The sequence below is a fragment of the Chanodichthys erythropterus genome, chromosome 13, assembly GCF_024489055.1.
Source record: "Chanodichthys erythropterus isolate Z2021 chromosome 13, ASM2448905v1, whole genome shotgun sequence".
NCBI lineage: Eukaryota > Metazoa > Chordata > Actinopteri > Cypriniformes > Xenocyprididae > Chanodichthys > Chanodichthys erythropterus.
The window spans coordinates 36218374-36234455 of NC_090233.1; the positions used below are offsets into that span (position 1 = coordinate 36218374).

Genomic DNA, 16082 nt, shown 5'->3' on the forward strand with positions numbered 1-16082 from the left:
AATCCTAATATAAAGATATCCTATTTCACGGACATAATTCATTAATGACCGTTTTTTAAGATGTTTTATTTTATTGTATAGAAAACTACAAATAAACATTAAGTATAAGTGTAAATTGATTTTAATTTCACATTTCTTCAGGATTAAATATTTAATGTAGGAAATGGAGGAAAAAACATAAATCTGAAATATCGATTATAATAAAATTACTATTAATTGTTACAAAAAGCAATTGTAATAATAATAAACATTAGGTACATTTCTTGGCTATTAAAAATGACTTGGGTTGTTCAGAAACTGAGCATGAGGACTGAGTCTTAAGACTCTGTCCAAGTCCATTCTGGTCTCTCTCAAGTCCTGTTCAGTTCTTTCCAGTTGTCTGTCTTTTTCTGTGTAAGCCTTAATCAACATTTTTTGAAGCTCCTGCACATTGTTCACTTTCATCTCTGAAAATGGAAATAACATGTTATGTTAATAGTATTTTATTAATAGTGTTCCTATATTAGAACATGCAGTTTGTTGGATCGGACCTTTCATGCAGATTTGAAATGAAATTACACACTGATTACTCTCACCTGTCATTAGAGCAGATTCATCCATTTTGTTTGTCTCCTCTTCAGTCCATATTTTGTCTATCTGTAAAGTAAAGAAAATACTCTGACTGAAGATATAGAGATATACTCCACGTCCTGTGCTCTCTGAAAGAGCAAGCCTAATTCCACTCAAACCACTACATTCTACAGGGCCCATTTGAGAGTGTGCTGACCAGCTGCATCCCTGTCTGTTTTGGGAACTGCAGCGCTGCAGACAGCAAGACCATACAGCAAAAAGTGCATAGAGGGTGTAATAATCGCGTGTTTCCCTCTTTCCTCCATCCTGGATATTTTCTTTGCACAATGCTTCAGCAAAGCCAGCAGCATTGTGAATGACCCACCCATCCCTCCCACAGTCTCTTCCAGTTCCTGCCATTGGGAAGACAGTATCGGAGCATCCGAGCCCGCTCTGCCAGACCGCTCAACAGCTTCTTCCCCAAGGCTGTGAAGCCCTCAACTCCAATCTCTCCACTTCATCCTCCAAACCTCTCCTCCTGAACTAGGAACATTTCAACACACACCTCACTGGACACTTAACCTCTTGCTGCTATTTTTCTCTAAGGACTGTTCATTTGGAAGTACTGTTCATGTGCAATACCGTGTGTATGTTCCCTTCCTCTGTCAGTACATGTGCACTGGACTCTTTAACATCCTCACTGCTGTTGTCTGCCTGTTGTCTCCTCATGCACTTAATGTCATCTTGCACCAAATAAATACCATCTTGCACTAAATATTTAATTTTGCACTTTTTTGTTTATGCCGTGTTGTTACATGTGTAAACCATAGTATATGTTTAAAGTATATGTAAAGTATTTATGTAAAATATATGTACTTCTTTCACCAGATTAGGTATGTGTATGTTTATATATGTTGCACAGTGGTGCTGTGAGGCACAACACTTCGTTCCTTCGTATGTCTCCACATATAGCAGAATTACAATAAAATTGGCTTGACAGGATTTAAAAAATAGTAAATCATTTCTTTGTTGAGACTAAGATAGACATTATAGAATTAACAAAAATAATACATTGAATAAATTTCATTTAATTTTTAATAAAATAATTTTTATGATTTAATTTTGTATTTTTTTTTTATTATTGTTTTTAGAATATGTACTTGAGAAACTTTCTTAAACTGACAAGAATTATTATGGCAGAGTTTGTGCTGAATACAGTGTAATCACAGAGACTTTAGCCATGAAACTGTTATAAGTAATTGAAATAAGCACAAATATCAGGGAATGACCCAAAAACACCCCAAACCTCAGTGGGTTAAACCTTGATATCCTTGACATATTTTAATACAAGACAGCATAAATAAATTTCACTCAGACCACTTTTGATGGTAATTTCAAATGAACGAACCTGTAGTTCCCTTTCGTGGGAACATCGACGCTACGTCCAATGACGCAATGGGTTCCCATTGCGTCATTGGACACAGCGTCTCATTCCCTTACTCAGGGAACAAGGGTTACACTCGTAACCCGAGACGTTTTTCTTACCTCAAACAGCATTAGCTGAATACTTCGGTCTTGAGAAGTTGGTGACAGGCTCACAGGTTGGACTTCAGGTTTTGTCCTCACTAAGAACACGATAACTCAAGTATGAACAGGTTTGTAAGAGATTTGTGTTCTTTGATACTTATCTAGGATTGGGCATGTATTACTATAAGAACAAAACTGCTTATGTTCCTGCTGAAGATTATGTGACTTAATTTTACTTTATTCTGACAAAAGATTGTTAATTTGGGCACTAGGATGATGTACAGTATATGGACTCGCAGAATGCTCACCTCCTACTGTAATCTCTTTTGTTCTGCCTCTGCTGATGACCTGACAATAGTAATCGCCAACATCTGAGACACTGAAGTTACTTAGATGTAAGGACACATTTCCTCTCTCCAGCTCATGAGTGACGAGACTCACTCTGTCTTTGTAAGCCCTCCCCTCAATCATGTGACTCTTCTTGTATACGCAAACACAGTCTGTATCCTTAAACCATTTGATCTGCATGGCAGTGGCACAGATTTCAGGAGACAAGGAACAAGGAACAAAGAATTCAGATCCCATAGAAATTGTTGCTTCTTGAGTTGTTTGTGGAATGACAAGTTGAAAATTATCTGAGGAAAAGAGAGAAAGATGGACTTACACACTACTTTCACCTTTATACTTACACAAACAAACCACTATATATATTTCATGTTAACTCCTGTTAATGACTTCAAGAAAACTTACCATTGCTTGAGACTCCCATGCTGTAATTCTAATTTAGATGAGATTTAAAATATAGCATATAAACATACAATTTATAATTATAAAGGAGATTTTAATTCAAGATAACATCTAATAGATAACAAGATAACATTTTTGATTCTTTACGAGAATCACAACATGAGGCCAGTATAATGTGCAGTGTGAGAACACAATGGGATGAATATTGATACATTAATTTATTTATGCTTCATTTATTGATCAGTGAATGAAGACTTTAAAACAATAATGTGAATATGTTTATGGACAATATTAATGTGCGCACATACCCCATGTTGTTTCTTATCCGATTCGCTGCGATGAGAAGTGTGCCTTGTTAATTCTATAATGAATTATAGATAAAAACACAATGAAAAACAACATGAACTATATATATATATATATATATATATATATATATATATATATATATATATATATATATATATATATATATATATATATATATATATATATATATATATATATATATATATATATATATATATATAAATATAAGAGGGTTTCCAAATAATTAAAGTATATATATATACATATATATATTCCAAAGAGGGTTTCCAAATAATTAAAGTGTATATATATATATATATATATATATATATATATATGTATATATATATATATATATGTAAGATTAACGTTTGATGGCTTCATTGTCATCCTTGTCATTTTATCCTAAATGAGATGCAGTTGTTTACAATGGTATTACAATGTATATACAACTGTATTTAGAACTGAATATTAATAATGATAATAATAATACCCAAGTTTGATTGCTACTTTATTAATCTTGGGACTTTGCACTATTATTTTATTTGTCTTATGTTCTAAATTGTTTCACAATATTAATTTGAAAAGTCTAGTTTGATATTCTTGAAAGTAAAGGATAATAGGGAGAGGTTATGCTCTCTTACCTCATGTGGCAATAACTGAACATTTCCATCTTGAATTGCTGACTGACTCACAGGATTTATCCTTACTAAGAAAAACATGATGTGTAAATAGGTTTATATCATATCAGAAAAAAACAGACATCTAACTGGCACAAATACAACACTATATGATTGCATGTCCCATACAGTTTCCTTATAGCATTCTGGAAAACATTATGCTATAGCTATCAGCTACATTTTCATAATGTATTTAAATAGGTTTATACTGTACAATCATCTAAAATGTCCTAATATTGAAATTTCAAGTCTCAAATTTCAAAGAGGGTTTTTTTTTGTGCAAAAAGTTGTTTACCTTGCACAATTCATACATGATTACTGGTTGTGTTTTTCTGTGCCACCACTACATCTCTTAATATTCATATATTCAAGGAATTATTGCCCTAACATATCAGTCTCTGTGTCTTATACTTTCCCTCTGATGAATGGTTTATTTTTGTTCAAGTATATCAGATAAGACTGAAAATGACCATATACACTACAGCATATTAGATTCGGTTCCCTCCAGTCTAACAGTTTACTGATCACATACTGATTGTATGTACAATCTAACATACTTCTAGATTTCTGTTTCAGTTCAGATTCATTCTGACAGGACATTATTAATGAGCACATTGATCGGTAGATGACTGCTCACCTCTTACATTTAACTCCTCGCTTCTGTCTTTACTGATAACCTGACAATGGTAATTTCCAACATCTGATAACATGAAGTTTTTCAGATGTAAGGACACATTTCCTTTTTTGAGCTTGTGCGTCATGAACAGACACACTCTGCCCTTGAACCAAACTCCTTCTGTCAGCTGCCTGTCCTTAAACAGGCAAACACTGGCTGTACCCTTAGACCACCTGATCTCCATATCAAGAGCACTGATTCCAGGAGACAAGTGACATGGAATAATGAAATCAGACCCAAAAGAAACCTCTGGTTCTTCTGCTGTACTGGGAGCAACAAGCTGAAAGTTATCTGTGAGGAAAAGAAAGAAAGATGGACTCACACTTTTATTTACACACTCAAAATATAATGTTCTGTGGTGGAATGAGATGTGATGTCCTGGGATGATAATTCTATAATGAAGAGAAAAATAAACAAATAGACCCTCTTCAAAGGCAAGATCCAAAGTTTCTATTTTCAAACTTCCAGTGAAGTATTAAACTGTTACATTATTGCTTTTCAACATATAGTAATAAAATTGCAATACAAATACTAATAATTATTACAAAAAGTCAGTGATTTCTAGAACTTACCGTTGTCGGTTTCTCGCTTGTAACCAGTACTGTCGCAAGGGCTGTGCCAAGTGTGTGACCGCACGTGGCCTCGTGCCTCCCCAGGGCCTCGCAGCAAAGTAGTGACAGCTGACTTGATGATGTAAAGCCAGTAGTTAAAGTTCATGTTTTTGTTCTTCGAAATACTAGTTAAAATACATAGCTAAAAGTGTGACTATCGTGACTGTATTATTCTGCTTGTTAACTTTTAGCTATGTATTTATGAACTTTTTGAAGCGTCAAAGTTTCAGTTGCAAAGGCAGTATATTGAAGGAAATCTGTCAGCATTCATCAAAAAGATCTTCATTTGTGTTCTGAAGATGATCAAAAGTCTTACAGGTGTGGAACAACATGAGGGTGAGTAATTAATAACAGAATTTTGAACTAACCCGAAGTAACATGCTATTTGTACTATAGGTGAAACAGTGTCTAAATAATTGTTGGCCGTTTTTAGTGAAAATAGTTTTTCTATTTGCAGTGAGTGTACGTGGACACTACCACAAATATTGAGAAAGTATGTGTGCACATACCTTATGTTGATCCTTCCCTGAAGCACTGCAATATGCATAGCGGATCGATAACTCTTTAATGGTGAACAAAATACATGAGTCTTTTCACAACACATAACATAGATTATGACAGATGTTTCTCAAACTGTCAAATAATGGTTATATGAGGGGCATTAGCCTCCAGAAAAAAAGAGAAAGGGTAACATGTTTTCTCTGTGCTGAAAATTTTTTTGGAAAATGTAAAACAGCAGTGAAATGTTTGTTGTAGATGTATTAAATAAGGGGGAAAGTGTTTTGGTGTTCACTAAGTAAAATATTTCTCAATAGTAATTCAATTCTACAACTTACTGTATCTTGTGTTTCCCATCTTGTAATCCTAATTGAGATTAAATAAAAATATGGATGTTGAGCCAAAAATTAAACTAAAGTCAATTGTTGTGAAAGACTATTTTTAAGAAAAAGCTGGGAAATGTTCTAATACAGTAAAATTGTGACACAATAATTTGTTTGACAAAGTAATCTAACATTCAAGAATAGAGAGCAATATGCATCAAGCTGATGAAAGCTGAGTTTCAATCTATTTATGATGTAAAATAAAGATATTTAAAACTGTGTGTGTTAGTTAATATATTAATGTGCACACAAACCTCAAGCTGATGGTCTGAATCACCGTGATATGCAGATTGGTTTGATAACTCTACAAAATAAATTAAATAAGATAATAAAAAAAGTAATACCATCTTGTCAAATAAGATCTAGACACAGAAGTATATTACTCACCAACTGCATTTATTTGATTAAAAATACACTTGTGTTAACAGGACTTTTATTTTGAAGTGTATTTTCTATTTCTACTATAGATGGCTGATTCCCTTTTTTTTCTCGTTCGTCTGACCACATGCAACTAATTGTGTATGTTTGCAATATATTATTTTATGATTCTTTATTTGTATATTGCAAACTATTCTAATAATATATTCAGCCTATCATCCAGACCATGTTTAATTGTTCGGTTGTTCTTGGCTGCATCTCAGGGTGGGGGGGGGGGGGGGGGGGGAATTTAACGTTGGTATGCTGTCTGTTTTTGTTTTGTTTTGGTTTTTTTAATAAATAATAAAAAATAATAATCTGTAACGTTTATTTGATAATTTATTTCCTATCTATCTATCTATAATAACTTTATTAAATTTATGTATAATCATTCATCAAATTCTAACATAACTGTAATTCTAAAAAGAAGGAAATTATGTTAAATATTGAAACCGCCAGTAGTTGGCAGCGATTCTTTTTTTTTTTTTTGATTGAGTCAGTCACTTAAATCGTTCATTCAGCCAATTCGTTCAAAAGTCAGATTAATTTAGGAAGAAAACAAACACCGATGTGAATACTTTTGTCATTGATAAATACAGACACTATTAAACCATGAACTAACAAAACAGACGGCTGTTTTGGTAACTGGTTGCAGTTATTAGCTATGGCTGAATTGCAATGGATTAGGTAGCTAAAATATATGTGGAGTGTACTTAGCTATTACAATATTCTCATACCTCCTTCTCAGTACATGCTTTATTCTTTTTAACGTCTCTCTTTGACCAGCAGTTTAATATAGTTGGCTGGGAAGCGGTTCTCTTCATTTTTTGAGCTAACGTTACCCGTACTCTCTCATTCAAACAGTAGAGCGCCACTCGCGTTGTTTTGGTGAAAGTGCGACACGCATTGGTTGGACTTTACCAATCGGTTCAATGGAGGGGGAGTATTTTTTTTCTCTAATTTATTATGACAAACTCATATTTGAATAGAAACGAAATTATTGCTTCAAAATAAATTAATTCTACATATTTTTCATCTGATCTATGGTGATTTTTATGTTGAAATATTGGGGGGGTTGTAACTGAAGCATTTGAATATTGGGGGGGTTACCTCCCCCCTATCCCCCCCACAAACTACGCCCCTGGTGATGTCTATATTAATGTAGTATATTCAGCCTTTTATCTAGATCGAAACTGCGAACACTCCGCTCCGGTCGGGCACTCTTCGAGGATGGTGTCCAGGCTTGTGTTCCTCGTGGTTTAGGCTCAGCTGATGGATCGCATATGGGTCTAGTGGAGGGATTGAGATGGGCCCAGCCTTTTCTCCACCCTCACCTGCTAGTTCTAATGAGCTCGCTCTCTTTCTGGCTCTACCCCCCGGAGTTAGAGCCTGGTGCTGTAGCTTTCCAGCTCCGAGGAGGTGGATGTGCTCAGCATCGAGGTAGGAGAGTTTGAGGACTTGCCACCTCACTCTCCTGCTTATGAGGAGCAGGTGAAGGTTGTAACTTGTGACGTGGCCAAGTTAAACATTGATTGGCCGACCAAGAAGCAGGACATTCGTCCCGAAAGCAAGGTAGATAAACATTTCAACCCGGCTCTTCAGTCCACAAGTCACTAATTACCCACCAGGTCATTTAGAACCTAGCAACTTTGTGAAGACACTTGTCTGTTGTTCTTTGGCTGCATTTAATTTTGAGGAATTAAACTGTGAAATATTCGCCTGGCTTTGAGAAGTCTAGATGAGAAGTCTTAAGCCTCCCTCATAGAGACTGGAGGTCGAGTCGGCACTTGCAGCCAGAAGACCTCCCAAGGGCAGACGGATCAAAGGACCATCATCCTCTTGAGGAAGGCTTCAGTCCTGCAACCTAGAGGTCAGTCTTGAGAGGCTAATGACTCTTTGGCAGCTTGGACACAACCATTTCTGCCAGTTGGATCTGAGGGTTTTGCAATTTAAGAGGGCCTGATGCCAAGGTACTCAGGCCTCTGAGGGCAGGCCCCTCCGGGGAGAAATGGCTCATATCTCATTATACAGTGACTGTTTCTTCTCTGTGCCTTCAGGGGACCATTCTGCCAACCCTGCCACCCTTGGTGCTTCGGAGCACAGTGGTTTCCAGCGAGTTCAGGTCTCAGTGTCCGCCCAGGGATGTTGCAGCACTGGGAGGCTCACATCCTCTGAGGAGGTTACTACAGGAGCCAGCTCAGTTGTTTCCTGCAGGAGTAGATCATCTGGCAGTGTGGGAAGGCTTTGATAATGGAACATGAAGTGGTAACTCTTTTGGGGAAGGAGGCAATAGAACATGTTCCTCCATCTGAGAGAGAATCTGGGTTCTACAGCCGGCACTTTATCATTCTGAAGATATCATTAAATATCATTAAATGTCTAATTTATGTCTAATGTCTAATTAATGGGTGCACTGGTTTATCTGGGTAACGTCTCGGTTACGTATGTAACCCCTCGTTCCCTGAAGGAGGGAACGGAGACGTACGTCAGTAGTGACCGACGAATTGGGATATCGCTTAGAGAGCCCTATCATCTTCGTGTAAACTAAAACAAGCCAATGGAATTGGCGTGCGATATTTGCATAATGCGGACCGCCCCCGACAGGTGTATATAAATAGGAAGCAGATGCAATCGCACTCTGTTTTTCGCTGAGGAGACAACTGGTGTCCGCACTACAGCGAGGGTACAGAAACTGTGGCGACGGGACGTACGTCTCCGTTCCCTCCTTCAGGGAACGAGGGTTACATACGTAACCGAGACGTTCCCTTTCAGTCGGTCACGTTTGACGTACGTCAGTAGTGACCGACGAATTGGGATCCCAACTAAAGCGCCACAGTTATGAAACCCCTTCCAGTGCCCAGCGCAAGCTCAGCCGCCCATAGCACCGGCTGGCGGTGAAGGGGGCGAGCTTAGACCGAGAGAGTCTACTGCTGTCTAACCAATACCCACTAAGTAAACTAGACACACTGGGGAAGCGAACCCGTAAGGGACGCTGTGGAGACCACTACCTACCCAATGGGGGAGGAGTTTACGTGGGAAATACACACATGGACTGGCCCGGGGGGCAGTACGTATATGGAGTCCCTGGGATGGCTCCACCTGGTAGGGGGAGACTCATCTGACAGGTGACAGCAGAGCTGGCTCTGCTAAGGGAAAGACATGGACTCGACCCGTAGGGAGTTTTAAACCGTGGAAATTACACATATGGGACCGCTCACGTAGAGGGGTCACGACATATGGGCCCCAGCCAACAGACAGCGTCAGCGACGGATGTAGGCCTGGCATCAGACACTCCGCAATGTCTGAGCCGAAGGGGGAGGCGGAGGAACTCAACAGGGTTCGCCAAGCGGGGAACACGACTGGAGTGAAGTATGCACGTATCCGGCCAGTGGCGGGAATGGAATAGAGTGGGTACAACCCGTCTACCGACTAGTGGATGCGAGTACACGTGAGGATACCGGCTCTACACGTAGGCTATAAAACCTAGCGAACGTGTTTGGTGTCGCCCAGCCCGCAGCTCTACAGATATCTGTCAGCGAGGCGCCATGAGCCAGCGCCCAGGAAGAGGCCACCCCTCTGGTTGAGTGGGCTCTCAACCTGAGCAGGCAAGGCACGCCCTGGGATTCGTACGCCAAGGCGATGGCATCCACTATCCAGTGGGCCATCCTCTGCTTGGAGACAGCCTTTCCCTTCTGCTGGCCTCCGTAACAGATGAAGAGCTGATCTGAGGTCCTGAAGCTTCGCGTTCTATCCACGTAAACGCGCAGAGCGCGGACGGGACAGAGCAAAGCTAGGGCTGGGTCTGCCTCCTCCGAGGGCAGCGCTTGCAGGTTCACTACCTGATCTCTGAAGGGAGTGGTAGGAACCTTGGGCACGTATCCAGGCCGGGGTCTCAGGATGACGTGAGAATCACCGGGCCCGAATTCTAGGTATGTTTCGTCGACCGAAAATGCATGCAGATCCCCTACCCTCTTCAGGGAAGCCAATGCAACCAGAAGAACCGTCTTGAGAGACATTAATTTTAGGTCAACTGATCGCAAAGGCTCAAAGGGATGACCCCGGAGAGCTGTGAGAACCAGGGTCAGATCCCAAGAGGGTACGGAGGAAGGGCGAGGAGGATTCAGTCTCCTGGCCCCCCTCAGGAATCTGACGATCAGATCGTGTTTCCCCAGGGACTTACCCTCAACTGCGTGGTGATGTGCGGCAATAGCGGCAACATACACCTTGAGGGTGGAGGGAGACAGCCTTCGCTCCAACCCATCTTGCAGGAAGGAAAGCACGGATCCGACCGAACATGATCGGGGGTCCTCTCGGCGAGAGGCACACCATTCGACGAACAGGTTCCACTTCAACGCATAGAGACTCCTAGTGGAAGGAGCTCTAGCGGAAGTGATGGTGTCTACGACCGCTTGCGGGAGATCACTCAGAACCTCCGCATCCCGTCCAGGGACCACACGTGGAAGTTCCATAGATCGGGACGCGGGTGCCACAGGGTGCCCTGTCTCTGAGTCAGGAGGTCCTTCCTCAGAGGAATCGGCCAGGGAGGTGCTGTCGCGAGGAGAATGAGGTCTGAGAACCAGGTCCGAGTGGGCCAGTATGGAGCCACTAACAGAACCTGCTCCCCGTCCTCCCTGACCTTGCACATGAGTTGTGCGAGAAGGCTCACTGGGGGAAACGCATATTTGCGCAGACCCGGGGGCCAGCTGTGTGCCAGGGCATCCGTGCCGAGCGTGGCGCCGGTCAGGGAATAAAACCACTGGCAGTGGGCAGTTTCCGGGGAGGCAAACAGGACTACCTGGGCCTCGCCGAAATGCTGCCAAATCAGCTGGACCGCCTGGGGGTGGAGCCGCCACTCGCCCGCAAGTGGAGGCTGCCGTGACAGCTCGTCAGCTACACGGTTGAGCACACCTGAGACACGAGTGGCAGACACCTGGCACACTGGCAGACACACCTTGTTGTGACCTGGAGTTTGAGGAAACTGCTCTTTTTGTGAAAAAGTGGGTACCGCTGGACTCCGGGGAGCCAGCGGCGGTTGACAAACAGACATCACAAATTCCCCCCGGCCCTCCTCTGGGGGTGGGAGAGACGATGGTATTCTCTCCCGAAGAGCAGGAACCTTCCCCTCCAGGTTGCCCGTCTCAGTGCCGTGTTTTGCTCTTGCGTTTACCACCGGGCTTAGCGGAGACGGGCTGGGCACCACGCCCGCGACCGGCACCCTGCTGTCTGGCTGGTGTAGGCTGCTGCTTTGCCATCTTAGCAGGGGTGGAGGACGATGCAGGCGGGCGCCCTCGGCGACGAGCAGGCTGAGGTTGGGCCACAGGCGGCTGGGTGGAGGCAGTCATGACATGACTGATGGCCTCAGCCTGCTTCTGTGCAGCGGAGAACTGTTGGGCGAAGCTCTCCACCGCGTCGCCGAATAGGCCGACTGGGGACACGGGGGAATTTAGGAACCTTTGCTTATCGGCATCCCGCATGTCCGCCAAGGTCAGCCAGAGATGGCGTTGCTGGACTACCAAGGTAGACATCGCATGACCAACAGCGCATGCTGTCACCTTCGTCACCCGGAGGGCGAGGTCGGTGGCAGCGCGCAGCTTCCCCAGCAGCTGTTGGTCAGGACCTTTCTGGGGCATTTCTGACAGTGCTTTTGCCTGGTAGACCTGCAAAAGCGCCATGGAATGCAGGGCAGAGGCAGCCTGCCCACAGGAACTGTAAGCTTTCTCAGTCAGACCGGCTGAGAATTTACAGGCCCGGGACGGGAGACGTGGCTCACCACGCCAGCCAGTGGCCGTTGGACACAGCTGCATCGCAACAGACCGCTCGACTGGCGGGATCCTCGCGTACCCCCTGGCTGCCCCGCCGTCCAGGGAGGTGAAGGCGGACGCGGGGCCAGGCCTCGAACAAACACTATACGTGTTTGCCAAGACCTGGTCACCTCGTCATGCAGTTCCGGGAAGAAAGGCATTGGGGCGGGACGCTACCGTCAACTCAGGATCCGACTCGGGCCACGCTACCGTCCCGTAGGGCGGCAGCGCGTCCGGGTCTTCCCCCGAGGACTCTGGCTCACCTTCCGATGCTGTGATCGACATCTGATCCGCTGCCAGCGCACCAAAGGTAACGGCTGGACAGTCCGAAGATGGCCCAGCGGAAACCAACGGCGGCAAGATGGGTTGCGGTGCTGCTGAGGCGGCAGGGGCCCGAGGAGCGTTTCCGCTCGGCGTGGAAGCCCTGACCATTATCCTCAGGTCGCCCTTCCTATACAGCGCCGTACCGTCATTCCGGTTCCCGGGGCCGGAAAAAACGGTCGTACGCGGCATAGGAGAGGGGACCCCCGCTTCCTGAGACTTCAGGAAGGAGAGCCTCGACCTCAGCACTGCGATGGTCATGTTCCCGCAATGGGAACATGAACCATCCACAAAAGCTGCTTCAGCGTGCTGAACGCCCAAACACGAGATGCAGCGATTGTGCCCATCAGCAGGGACCAGGGAACGACCGCACCCAGTAACGCACAGACGAAATGACATACTGTCAGGGTTCGTCTGTAAAGCTCTTTTAGAAGGGGAAGTCAACTCACTCGTGCTGAAGCACCCAGGGAGCGACGCGATGTGTCAGGTACACCACTCCCTGACACACCGAGGAACCGGCCCAAATCGCTACACACACACACTCTTTGTGTTGCTGTGAAAACAGGAGTTTTAGAGCTTATAGCTCAGCTCCTCGGACACTCGCGACCTCGCTGAAAGTGCCTTCTTCACCAGCACTGATAGCTCGCTGCAAATCCTCTTCTGAGGCAATGTTTTACAACAAAACAAAACGAAGAAAGGAGTCTTCTGAACAGGACACCAGAGAATGGCTCCGAAGCGAAAGACAGAGTGCGATTGCATCTGCTTCCTATTTATATACACCTGTCGGGGGCGGTGCGCATTATGCAAATATCGCACGCCAATTCCATTGGCTTGTTTTAGTTTACACGAAGATGATAGGGCTCTCTAAGCGATATCCCAATTCGTCGGTCACTACTGACGTACGTCGAATGTGACCGACTGAAAGGGAACCAGATATTTGCCCCTCGCAGCAAACCATTGAAACCAGCCTCATTTACTAAAATCATGTGACTTTGATACACGCTCGGAATTGAAAAGGTTTCGAAGCTTTTTTTTGCCTACTGTACATCTCTTTTTGCCTGAATCTCCTCTTGTTTTGTTTGTTAATAAATATTTGAGTTGCAATTATACACTTTCTGAAACACCCTGCATTACTGATGACAGTTAGTTAGTGATTTTAAAAACTTACCATTGCTTGTTTCCCCCACCTTGTAATCCTAATTGAGAAAAAGTTTTTTAGAATTTCAGCTTGTCTGGACAAATATAATATCATAATACAACAAGGATTAATTTACAGTGATTCCTTACAATGAAAGAGTCACAACACAAATGGCTAAAGCTTACTAAATTCTTTGCTACATAGACATGTATGTATGTATATATTTTATATATGCCTTATTTTGTGTTATATTAGATAATTAAGCTATTATTTTTCATCCGTGGCTTCTGAGTCCCAAACACTACAAACAGACACCAAACAGAGGATCGGTTTTGCCAGTTTAGTCTTGGTTCCTGATGCCTACTTTCACCCACATCATTTCAGTAAGCTTTTTATATTCCCAGTTCCTAAAAATTATTTGATATATGCACATTTTTTCTTATTTTGAACTGTTAGTATCCTGTTGTGGCTACTTGCAAATGTACTGTCTCCACCTGAGTCTTGTTTACTAATAGTGTACTTCTACACAAGTGTGTGTCTCTTTTAGCAAATATTGGAGTAGTTTGTTTGAGCCTTATTTCCTTATTTCCAGTGGCTCTACTGATCTAGCTTTTTGTTGTTTTAATAATTTATCTAAATTTTGTATAAAATGCAATGAACATGCAATCCAATGTTATAACTATTGAGGCAGGTAACACAATGGATAGGCCAAAAAGTTTTACATGTTCTGGAAAATGCTATTTTTTTATTTATTTATTTATTTATTTATTTTTTGGTATTGCTGTTTATCATATAGCTTTGGTCTGTCTTGTATATTGTGATATATGTTTTTCACCAAAAAGGTGCTGTCTTACCACTGTAAAGAAGCACTGGTCCTTGAAAATGGCAGAGACTGCATATGTAAACAAACAAAAGTGTTAATTGGACAGGTACTTCTATTCATTAAACTCTACTTACTATTGGTATTATTGGAATTGCAGACTAGTATTCTTGATCCTGAGTGGAGATATGAAGTGCTTACCTTCTTCTGCTACATTTACTGTTATCTGCTGTGTTGTATTTTGACTGGTGACCTGGCACATGTAAACTCCCAGATCAGACTCTCTGAAGTCTGTCACTCTCAAAGACACATTCCCTTTCATCAGGTCATGAATGAACAGACTGGCTCTGCCTTCATAGTCAACACCCTGTGTCATCTCTCTGTTTTTATATGTGCAAACACAAGATGTCCCACCATACCAAGTAACCTCCATGTCAACAGCACTGATTGCAGGTGACAAGTGACATGACACAGTGAGAGTAGATCTTGAATTAATCTTAACTCTTTCACCTCGTTCAGGGATAACAAGCTGAAAGTCATCTGTGAGGGGAAAAAAGAGACATTTTTAAGGTATGACTACTTTTGTTTTTGAATAGTTGGTTTCTTCATCTATAAAAGATGTGCCCAATGATATCACTTAAGTAACAAACATTTCAAAATATCAAATTCATGTAACACATAAAGTGATAATATAATCACTGAATGCCCTCTTTCCTCTTTACAGTCTTACACAATAAAGGCTAAAGTGTATAAAAACATGCATATATAATCTCAAAAGATACTGAACTGTATGAATGACCTAAATTATGCATTGCAATAACAACATAAAAAGTTGAAAGTTTTTAAAACAATCACAATCCACGATTGTGGTAAAGCCCCACTCCCTAGCACCCCATACACACCCCACTTTATGTTTTGATTAACAGTTAAACCAAATACTGAGAGTAGTTGAGAATTATTTAAAGATAACTTACTGCCACCTCTAGCTGCCATGTTTCTGTTCTAAAACAGGAAGAAAACACATCCAGTGAGAGAGGAGAATGATTCTAGTCTCACACCACATACTGGTTTAACTACACTGAAAATAGTTGCAAGCCAAGACAAGTTGGTTTTCCTTTCATTTATGGATGATTGTGATCGGAATTTCACCTACTTTACCTTTCCCTTTTCTCACATAGCTATAGAGCACTTAAATATGTAAACATATGAGCTGAGGACGTTAGGATAATAGAGTAAATAGAGAGGCTTGTGTTTTAAAGTACTATAATCAAAGAACCTAAAATGTTTTCATGAAACATGTATCTAGCTGAGCAATAATAAAAAATGTCAAAAGGTCATTTCAGAAACATTATCAGATATTAGTGTGTACTATTTCGATTTGTGATATTCCCACTGTTTCAGTGTGTGAAGGACCATCTCATATAGCAAAGATGTGGAACAACGTTGAGTAGATTCCTCCAGTCAGTAAGTTGTAGAGATAAATGACTGTACAAAAAAGCAAACACCCACTGTTATGTTTGGCTAAGATGTAAGAAATAATTATCCAACTGAAAGAGAAATAATCCACAATCAATCACTACAATAGTTCCATTGTTCATGTACATC

At 41.9% G+C, this 16082-nt stretch overlaps 1 protein-coding gene across 1 annotated transcript; it reads right to left on the bottom strand.

Annotated features, from left to right (window-relative positions):
* Positions 1 to 221: 221 nt before the first annotated feature.
* On the bottom strand, positions 222 to 15519 carry LOC137034985 (butyrophilin-like protein 2). The gene is made up of 17 exons (XM_067408229.1): positions 15452 to 15519; positions 14679 to 15017; positions 14512 to 14549; positions 13688 to 13715; positions 6235 to 6284; positions 5936 to 5963; positions 5609 to 5661; positions 5057 to 5172; positions 4450 to 4949; positions 3777 to 3841; positions 3498 to 3537; positions 3132 to 3184; positions 2827 to 2854; positions 2385 to 2711; positions 2095 to 2174; positions 576 to 636; positions 222 to 446 (listed from the first exon to the last, which is right to left on the bottom strand). The coding sequence occupies exons 1-17, from the start codon at positions 15468 to 15470 to the stop codon at positions 271 to 273; spliced, it is 2001 nt and encodes a 666-aa protein (XP_067264330.1). The 5' UTR covers positions 15471 to 15519; the 3' UTR covers positions 222 to 270.
* Between the last annotated feature and the right edge of the window lie 563 nt (positions 15520 to 16082).